General features: G+C 40.1%; 1 protein-coding gene across 1 annotated transcript in view; it reads left to right on the top strand.

The window, feature by feature from the left end:
* The first annotated feature begins 1,196 nt into the window (after positions 1 to 1,196).
* THOC2 (THO complex 2) overlaps positions 1,197 to 10,899 on the top strand; it is a 118,041-nt gene continuing 108,338 nt past the window's right edge. The window contains exon 1 of the mRNA XM_015571960.1: positions 1,197 to 1,603. Within this exon, the coding sequence (XP_015427446.1) occupies positions 1,494 to 1,603 (110 nt within the window). The 5' untranslated portion in view covers positions 1,197 to 1,493. The remainder of the gene's footprint in view (positions 1,604 to 10,899) is intronic.

Genomic DNA, 10,899 nt, shown 5'->3' with positions numbered 1-10,899 from the left:
TCTCTGTCTCTAAAACCAATAAACAAACAAAGAAGTAAAAAATAGCTCCAATAATGCCCTTTTTAGCATAAGAAAATGTTTTTTTTTTTTCTGGCTGGGGATCAATTGTCATGTCTGTAGTTTCCATTAATTTGGAAGAGTTCCTCAATTGGTCTTTGTCTTTTTTAAAAATATATTTTATTGATTTGAGAGAGGAAGGGAGAAGGAAAGAGAGATAGAAACATCAGTGATGAGAGAGAATCATTGATTGGCTGCCTCCTGCAAGGCCCCCTCCCCTTGGGGGATCCAGCTGGCAACCCAGGCATGTGCCCCAACAGGGAATCCAACTGTGACCTCCTGGATCATAGGACGATGCTCAACCACTGAGCCTGGTTGGTTGGACGTTAGTGAACTTGACGATTTTGAATAGTGCAAGCCAGAGATTTTGTAGAGTGTTCCTCATGTTTCCCTCACAATTAAATTTAGGTTATGTGAATTTTGGGTATGATTAATACTATAAAATTGGTTAGTGTTTTTCTTAGCATCTTATCAGGAGGCTCATGTTGCCCATTTGTCTACTTTCTGGGGAAATTTATTTTCATCCCCAGGTGAACCTGTGTCCTCCCGTTTCCTACTGTAAAATTACTATTTCACCCTTTGAAACAGTATGTGGGTGGTAGATACTTATTTTTTAATTAAAAAAATTGATTTGGGAGAGAGGAAGGAATAAAGAGAAACATTAACTTGTTGTTCCACATATTCATGGATTTATTGGTTGATTTTTACATCTGCTCTGACCCAGGATCAAATCCAGAACCTTGGGGTATCCAGACGATTTTTGAACCCAGGGAGCTATCCACTGGTTGGTTAGGGTTTAGTGGGAGATACTTTGTTAGTGGCAATGTAAGCAAGTTGTTTTCTCATGGTACTTTCATTCCCTAGTTTTGTCTAAGGTGACAATGACACGGGAGACAGTAGTGTTGGTAGCACAGGGGCTTCGAGTCTTCCCAGGGCTGATTTCTCTTTTACTCGTTATATTGTATTCCCTGTAATAGCATGTTTGACACAGTAAATGGCTACACTTTCCCTGAGTAATTTCTTTACCTCAGCATGTAGCAAGGTGTATTGCAATTGACCTGCTTATATGTTTCTTTCCCACAAATGGCAAACTTGTTAAGCATAGACAACATGGTTATTGTTTTTCTATTCCCAGTGTCTAGCACATATTAGTTACTTTAGAAATACATGTTTGAATTAGTTGCTTGGTGTTGAGACTACGGAAGAAGATAAGGGCTACAAATTAGCCTGGGGAAAGGGAAGCGAGGGCTAGAGTGGCGGAAGGCGCGGCTCGCGACGTCACTGCGAAGTGACCCACGGGTCTGGACGACGTCGTTGGCCACGGGCCTCGGGCTTCCGCGGGACGGAGATGACAGACTGGGGCGGGAAAACGAATAGCTAACTCGCAGTTCCCGGCATTCTTAGTGGGCGGGGCTTCACTTTGACCCCTCGCTCGCATGCTACACATCCGGGCTCCTGCTAGTAGTGAGGGGAAGATGGCGGCCGCGACGGTGTTGGTTCCCGTAGAGTGGATAAAGAACTGGGAGAAAACAGGGAGAGGCGAATTGTGAGTGTTGGGACTGGAGGCGGGGGTACGGCCGGGCCCCGGTGTCACGGCGTTCTCCCCAGTTGGGGGAGGTTGGGGGCGGGGAAAGAGGTGTGCCCCCTCCCCCATCCGGGCGGCGGGTGTGGACATTTGGCTAGGAGTTTAGAACTGAGGTAGTAGAGGTGCCGGTAACCACCGCCGACCTCCTTCCCTCCGTGGCCTCCCTTAAATCGCCTCACCCCTCAGTGGGCCGCCTTCCTTTAATCTATTAGCAGAACTCCCGTGTCGCCCCTTCGGGTCCCCGCGCTCCCGCTCTGTCGCTTTTTTGTCCCCTTCTTCGTTTGAGCTCCCTTGGTTCCTTTCTCTTCACGGGGCCGCGCCGGGGAGGTTCGGACTTTTCCCCTCTCTCTCACGTCCCATTTCTTTACTCTGCACCCGTTCGACTCCGCAGTTCGGAGCCTGGCGCCTCCTCAGCTCGAAGTCTGAGGAGAGCGAACCACCCCGGACTCCCCTCTTCACCGGGGCGTTGCGGAGAGCCCCGCTTTTCACCTCACGGCCTCCCGCGAAGCGGTCTGTCAGACTGTCCCGGCCTCGCGCGGCGCCGCTGCCGAGGGAGGGGCGTAGCGGGGCTTGCCGCTTTCCCGGAAGACCTACCGGCATTTCTTTACTCCGTCTTTTCACCTTAGAGCCATTTCGTGTCAGACTCAACTTTCGTCATGAAATGTTTCCTAAACCCCATTTTATCCTGGGACTGCAACTCATTTTGGCAAGTCTCCAAGGTTCTCGAATACCCAGAATAACGCGATTCCTTTAAGTGATAAAACTTTCCCCCCCGAGTCATACATAGCAGTAATTTGTCATACCCGAGGTTTCCTGGCCCAAAATTTCAGCGCTTCCTCTAGAAAATAAAAATGGTTTAAGTAGCAAGACGAACCCCCGGTTAAAAAACAACAACACGCAAATAACTTATTTCTAGTTTCCTTCTTTGAATCGCTTTATTAGCTAAAGCTCGATCCTGTAAGAGTTAACTCGCAAGCCATTTTTACCGTCGTTGCCCACTCCCCCCCGCCCTCTCCCCTCAGTGGTTCGTTTACCGTTGCTCGTGCAGTTTACGGTTGGAACTTCGTTACTTAGAATGAAACTAAACGCCGGGAACCTCACTGTCTCACTGTTTTACTTAACTGTATGAGCTCTAGAATTCGATTGGCGGAGTAAGCGGCCGGCTTAGCCACTTAACTAGCTGAGTGACCTTGGATAAGTTCCTTAACCACTTTGACAGTTTCCCCTTGAGTAAATTGGGAAGAAGTACTCAAAGGAGTGTTGTGTAGACTAAATAATGCCTGTAAAGCACTTGGCTTATAATAAGTGCTCAAGTGATAGCTATTAAAAGTAATATTATTCCAATCTTTAGATATTTAAACTTACTGGATAGCTCTTGCACTTAAAGTCTGTACCACTTAGGTTAGCAATTAATTGGTCCCTGACTCATTTATGGGTACTCTTTAACGAATTGAGAGATCCTTGAAGAGTGGGGACTGTCTCATTTATTTTGGTTCAACTGTCCTGCCTCCCGCCTCCCCACACTTTCTAGCATATGCTTAGAGTGCTTATTAGCTTATTAACTGTAAGAGAAGTCAATTAGATATATATTCATTTCTTAACTGTTTGGAACATTTTCTAAATCCTTGTACCGCTAGTTAACACATAGCTATTTAGGTCCCTTGTGTGCAGGGAAGGCAGGATGGGAAGTTACCAGACCAAACCAAGCCAAACCAAACCATCATCTTTATGTATATTAGATTAGGATAAATCAGTTATTAGGATAAATCAGTTCATTGTTGACTACTTTTTAAATTACTTTTTATTGAGTTTTAGAGAGAGGAAGGGAGAGGGGGAGAGACAAACATCAATGTGAGAACAATACATTGGCTGCCTCCTGTATTCCCCCACCCCCCACTGCTGATTGAGACCCCAATCTGGGCATGTGCCCTGACCAGGAACCAAACAGGCAACCTTTTGGTGTACTGGACGATGCCCAACCAACTGAGCCACACTGGCCAGGGCCACTGTTGTTTGCTTTTAAAAGCCAACTTACTTATTTAGAAGCTCTCATTTTTGTAGCTTGTTCAACTTCTTCCTTCCAGCTGTTTTTGACAGTTTTACTATTGTTACTTCCACCTTGGAATGAGTGGTTTTAGGGGTAGGAGGTGAAATTCTGCTTGGCTTCTGATTGGCAACCTTTGGAGAAAAACAAAGTGATGTAGTAAAATTGGAGTTTTGGACTCACTTTATGTATATTTACACGATCCATGCTAACTGTCATAGTTCCTGTGATTGAAGACCTGCTCAAAACTTACTTAACATCTATGTAGTTATTCCATGGCTTGTGGAATGTAATTTGAATTAGATAGAAATCAGTATAATCAGTTTTATAATTGTATTATGTAAAGAGAGTTTAAAGTTGCTAGTTGTGTGACATAATGAAATAATTTAGTCAAACACATCACCATGCAATACTTTTCTTTTATTTGAAACTTTGTTACACATAGTCTAACCTTGGATTTTTTGGATCTTGCAAAAGATAGATGTTAGCATTTTCATTTTATTAGAACAAATGGTATTGTAACTATATTATAAAACATCACTTCCTTTGTCTGAAAACAGACTCTTAAAAATAAACCAGGTACTGGAAATATTAAAAATGAAAGTAAGCTTTTTCCATGTTGATAGTGCTCTCAAAAACATAGTGAAAATTCCTGCAACATGCTGGACTTTCTGTAAGAAGTGCGGCAAGCATCAACACAACAATGTAACACAGTACAAGAAGGGCAAGGATACTCTGTATGTGCAGAGACTGCGGTGTTATGACAGGAAGTAGAATGGCTATGGTAGACAGACTAAGCAAAAAAGGCTAAAACTTCAAAGAAGATTGTGCTGAGGCTTAATGCATTGAGCCCAACTGCAGATCTAAGAGAATGCTGGCAATTAAGAGATGCAAGCATTTTGAACTTGGAGGAAATAAGAGGAAGGGCCAAGTGATCCAGTTCTAAGCTTCATATTTTGTTATGTGACAATAAAACCTTGACGATATGTTCTCTTCAGAAAGAAAAAACAACAACCCAAAAAACCCAAAGGTAATGTGCCACCAAATTATTAGTGAATCATTTATAGATTTGGCTTTCAGAATATGATCAATATTTAAAATTATATGTAGGGTGGATTTTTCCTTTTTAACAAGATGAATGAGCAGATTAGCTTTAGCTTAACTGAAAATTACCTTTTAAAAAAATGTTGATTTCATGAGGTTCATTTCTTGCTGTCACTTCTTACCAGTATAAGTCTATTCTGGGAGTTGTAGTCAACTTCAGCATCATAGTGGTAAAGTAACATATGTGATATATGGGGCATTTTATAACTTTAAGAGAGGGCAATTCTTTTTTTTAAAATATATTTCATTGATTTTTTACAGAGAAGAAGGGAGAGGGACAGAGAGTTAGAAACATCAATGAGAGAGATCGATCAGCTGCCTCCTGCACGCCCCCCACTGGGGATGTGCCCACAACCAGGGTACATGCCCTTGACTGGAATCAAACCCGGGACCCTAGAGTCCGCAGGCCGACGCTCTATCCACTGAGCCAAACCGGTTCGGCAAGAGAGGGCAATTCTTAATTGGGCCTCATGAAAAGCAACTGTCTATTAAGAGGGAAAGTCTTGGTTTTGAAGAATAAGGTTTGTTAGGTAACTAAGTAGAAAAAAACCTGTATTTTGCTTATCTGAATGGTTCATCACATACCTAGCTAACCTTTCAGCAATACTGATTATGTTTTTCATGGTAAATTACAGAACTCTTAAAATGTTTTTTTTTCAAGAGCTATCAAAAAGACAAAGGAGGACTACCAAAACATAATTAAGTGTCCCTTCCAGTAACACTTAGAACTACTCTTACAAGTTTCACATCTAAATGCAAACTCAAATACTGTGAAATATGCAGGATATGGCTTTAATCACTTTAATTTTGGAATTAGAGTTTTACTTTCTTGATAGTTTCGTATTAGCATAGGGCTTGCTATGATTAAGCTAATAAACTTGCCTGTATTGGTACATCCAATGGAGATTATGTTTTTAGTAAAAATTATTAGCATAGTGAGCTCAGCATTTGTTTGTGTAACAAGGAACCTTGATGTAGAGTTTATGTTACAAGCTCTTAATCTGAAGATGTTAGCCTCATGTCAATACGGAGTCTAATTTTGAAATACTTATATTTGTTGGATATCATCTATTTGTCTGTTTGAAGGACTTAATTCTTTTAAAAATTTACATATCAATTAGAATTTTTAGGTCTTATTAATTCTTGGTAGTTATAATAATATTTTAAAATTTAATTGCCAAATGTTTTGGTTGCCATTTTTATTCTGCTGCTAAATGACTTTACATGTTTCAGAACTTATCTAAGTACATGTGGATGTTCATTAAGTGATGTCTGATCTGAATTTGTTGGAGGGAAATACGAAGAGAGACTTTATGGCAAATAATCATTCTAAGAAATTTTAGTCTTGGTAGTTGAATCTTTTTTTTGGTTATTATTATTTTTTCCTTTTTCTTTAAAAGGTACTCTAAATTCAGCTGAAACTTTATCTGAAACCTTCATGTCTTAGTTTTCATTTGGCATTTATTTTCTCATTTTGACTTGCATTCACAAGTTATTAGTCTTGGTCTTTTTTCTTGGTAGAGAAATGCATTCTTCAGAAATTGTTGTAGCAATATCAGATTTTATAGGCTATGGCTTTATTAGAAAAATTAAATTATTCTACAATAAGGTAGAGTGAGAGCTATTAATGCACTTGTGTGTAGGGACTTGTCTTTTTTTTTAATATTTCCTGTTCTCTTTTCTCCTCAATGCATGTTTTCATTTTCATAAATGCATATATTTCAAGATAAAACTACATGTCCCAATATTCATTTTTGTGGTTATGTCTCTCTTTTAACAGTGATAATAGAGGTAGCACTTTGCTTAACCAAGTTTACTCTTTTTTTTGGTTTGTTTTGTTTTTAAGAATTAAAGTGCAGCTTGACATTAGTTTTTTATGTGTGAAACCAACTTTTATTTATTTTTAAAAATATATTTTATTGATTTTTTTTACAGCGAGGAAGGGAGAGGGATAGAGACTTAGCAACATAGATGAGAGAGAAACATCGACTAGCTGCCTCCTGCACACTCCCCACTGGGGATATGCCTGCAACCAAGGTACATGCCCTTGACCAGAATCGAACCTGGGACCCTTGAGCCTGCAGGCTGATGCTCTATCCACTGAACCAAACCGGTGAAACCAACTTTTAGATGTTGATTATAATCAAAGTAGTAGTCCAGCTTATGCGGTGTTTCCATTTTTACTGCAAAATGGGAACAACTAAGATGGAAAACTAAATATGTTAAGAAGTACTCACAAAAATACTTAAGTCCTTGATAGAATATAAGACATTTTATTCTTTTTTTCCCCCCACAGATCATAACAGAAAGTAGATTCTGTCTTTGTTCTCAGGGACCTAAGACATCATCTCCACAATGGTACCAAACTGTATTAAAAGTGGAAAAAATGTACACTCGGTTATTTGGAGGTTATTAAGGGACTGAAATAATTATTTGAATTTGGACTGAGGCAGAAAATGGGCAACTGTTAGAGGTATTTTGTTTCTCCCCTAATCATTTAGGAAAGAGTACTAAATTGTTTCAACAGGTGTAGTAAGACATGTAGCATACAAAAACGTAATTGTTTCTTTAAGGATACTTTGTGATCTTCTGTTAGTGGATTACTTAGAGAGAAGAGCACAAATCTACTGATTGGAGGAAATTTCTTAGTGATTGTTTTTAGTTTTCTCCTACAACAAAGGAAGAACTGTTTTGTACTAGGGAAATAAAAATACAGTGTCTGTTATGCAAGTTAATTGCCCCATAATGACTCCTTACATAATTTGAGCAAATATTTGAGATGATAATTAATAACTTATGCTGACATTATTATCTGCATCCTAATGAATATGTTTGTGGTCTTGTGACTGATAAGATGGCATATTTCAATTCTTAAAATTATGTATCAGTGACTATATCATTAGATTACATGGGATTTGGACATTTCCAATCCCTCCCCACTGGGAGGATTATCACAAAAGACATATGCATTAAGCTTAACAAACAGAAAATGAAGCTACTAAAAATGTGAATAAGCACAAATATTCGCCATAAAGACTAGTTGGCCTTGCTTTTTATTATGGGCACAAAGTGAAAGTTGAGTTACTTGATTTCATTACATTCTCTGTCAAAGACAGTTTTCCTGGTACTACATTCTAAAGCAGTGGTTCTCAACCTTGGCTGCACATTAGAATCACCTGGGAATCTTTTTAAAATTCTGATTTCTGGGCCTCATCCTCCAGAAATTCTGTTTCTTTGTTATAGGGTGAGGCCACAACATTAGTAACAAAGAAACAGAATTTCCGGAGGATGAGGCCCAGAAATCAGGATTTTAAAAAGGTTCCCAGGTGATTCTAATGTGCAGCCAAGGTTGAGAAACACTGTTTTAAAGAGAATTGAAGTCATGGGGACAGTGAGAACTATAAGGGGAAATTGTTTTAATACTTTATAGGAAATATTAAAGCAGTCTTGATATGCTTTTTTTTTTTTTAAAAAAAAAGGAAACCAGTTGAGTTTGTTTGTTTATTTATTTATGTTAATCCTCACCCGAGGACGTTTTTCCATTGATTTTTTAGGGAGAGTGGAAGAGAGAGGGAAAGACAGAGAGAAACATCCATGTGAAAAAAATACATTGATTGGTTGCCTCCTGCATGGGCCCGGGCTGGGGAGGATCATTCAACCAAGGTATGTGCCCTTGACTGGAATCGAACCTGGGACCCTTTGGTCTGCAGGCTGACACTCTGTCCACTGAGCCAAACTGGCTAGGGCTTGATGTACTTCCTTATATAATTACTCTTAAAAAGAGCTAGGTTGCAGACATTTTTAGGTTATATTCTCTGATACTAGTCTGAAGTGGATGATATTTTTGTATTACCTACTGGAAGGAAGATTGGTTTTGCTTTCCTATTCCAGGTAAGGTTGTGGCAGGTTTAATATATTTTGAGAAACTAGAAGCTTAACCACTATTCTCAACACATTGGAAAGCCCATCTTTGTTCTCCAGGGAAGTAAATACTTGTCAACCTTATCAAACTTAAATCAGTTTATTTTACCATTTCTTAAAGTTATTGAGAGAAACATTGATGTGAGAATGAAGCATTGATTGGCTGCCTCCTGCAGGCCCCCTACCTGCCCCCTACCTGCCCCCACCCAGGATCATTTTGCCCTGACTCAAATCTAACAGGCGACCTTTTGGGACATAGGAAGATGCCCAACCAAATGAGCCATACCAGCCAGGGCTAATTTACCATTTCTACAGTGTTCTCTGAAATTTTTTTAAAAAATAGGAGTTGGTTAAAAACAAAACTAAATTATATTTTCAGTTATGAGATTTAATTTAACAATTGTTCTCCATTGGCAAGGCCTTTTTATTCTTTGATTTTGAAAATAATTTTGTAAGACCTACATGTGAATTGTTGACCAGGAAAAGTTGACTGACTTTTAACAACCTTAAACTGCTCATCCTGATGATGGAGGATTGAAATAATCAGAAGACATAGAAGTGAGCTTCAAGGGCATGGATAATCTGTAAAGTAGATAATCTCTCTGTATGATTATAATGTAGCATCATATTTCACCTTAGGTGTGATATATAAGTTTTAAAATTATTTTATTGACTATAGAAAAAGTATTGGTAGACACAAGAGTAAGAAACATCTGCATTCATTGGTTCTCTTTTTTTAAAAAAAGATATTTTATTGATTTTACAGAGAGGGTGTTAATCCTCACCTGGGGATATTTTTTTCCATTCATCTTTTTTAGAGAAAGTAGAAGGGAGGGAGGGAAGGGAAGGGAAGGAGGGAAGAAGGAGGAGGAGGAGGGAGGGAGAGAGAGAAAGAAAGAAAGAAAGAAACATCAATTGTGAGGGAGATGGTTCTTTTTTGTAAGAGCCTTGTGCACCTTGTATTTCTTTTCCTAAATTGTGAAATTAAAAAAATACAGAAAATGCATAAAACTTAAATGTAAAGTTTAAAGACTCTCTAGGATGCACACCCATGTAACTCATACCCAGGTCAAGACAACATAACCACCCTTGCTGATTTTACTCCTCTTTACTTCCCTGAAGTAGCCATTGTCCTGACATTTATGGCTTTCTCGTCCTCATTTTTATTTACAATTTTACTACCCAGTAAGTTTAAGTTGTTCTTGATATAATTGGAATCATAGAGTGTGTATTCTATTTTATCTGGCTGCTTTTGCTCAACATTATGTCTTTTAGGATCCATTGATGTTTTTGCAAGTGTTTGTGGTTTATTGATTTTCAGTTTCAAGATGATCCATTCCACAATTTGTTGATCTCCTACACTATTGACAAATTTGTTATTTTGAGTTTTTAGCTATTACCAACAATGCCAATGAAAACATTTCTGTATAAGTATCTTGGTATATATAAGCATGTGTTTTTGTGGGATATATACTTAAGTGTAGAACTGCTGGGTTCTAGATTGTGATTAACCTCAGCTCTACTAGATACTGCCAAACTATTTCAAAATATACTCCTACCAGCAGTATATGGGAGTTCACCTTGCTTCACATCCTGGCTAATATTTAATATTGTCAGACTTTAAATTTTTGTCAATATTATAATGTACTAGAGGCCCGGTGCACAAAAATTTGTGCACTTGGGGGGAAGGGGGGTCCCTCAGCCTGGCCTTTGCCCTCTCAAAGTCTGGGATCCCTCGGCAGATAACGACCTGCTGGCTTAGGCCCGCTCCTGGGTGACAGAGGGCAGGCCCAATCCCTAGGTGCAGCCCTGGTTGGGCTCAGCAGGGCCGTGATTGGTGAGTTGGGGCGCCGCCCCCTGTCATGCACAGAGCAGGGCAATCGGGAGGTTGTGATACCACCCTCAGTCACGCTAAGGGTAAGGCTCATTGGGGGGTTGGGGCACTGTCCCCTGTCACACTCAAGGCAGAGTCGATGGGGAGGTTGCAGCGCCACCCCATCACCCACAGAGCAGGGCCAATCAGGGGGTTGGGGCACTGCCCCCTGTCACTCACAGAGCAGGGCCAATCTGGGGGTTGGGGCACTGCCCCCTGTCGCACACAGAGCGGGGCCCATGAGGGGGTTGGGGCGCCACCACTCTCACACTCAGGGCAGGGCCGATGGGGAGGTTATGGCTCTACCCCGTCACA

This window comes from Myotis davidii, unplaced genomic scaffold (assembly GCF_000327345.1).
Source record: "Myotis davidii unplaced genomic scaffold, ASM32734v1 scaffold569, whole genome shotgun sequence".
NCBI lineage: Eukaryota > Metazoa > Chordata > Mammalia > Chiroptera > Vespertilionidae > Myotis > Myotis davidii.
The sequence above is the reverse complement of the archived record's forward strand: the minus strand, read 5'-3'. Positions and strand labels throughout refer to the sequence as shown.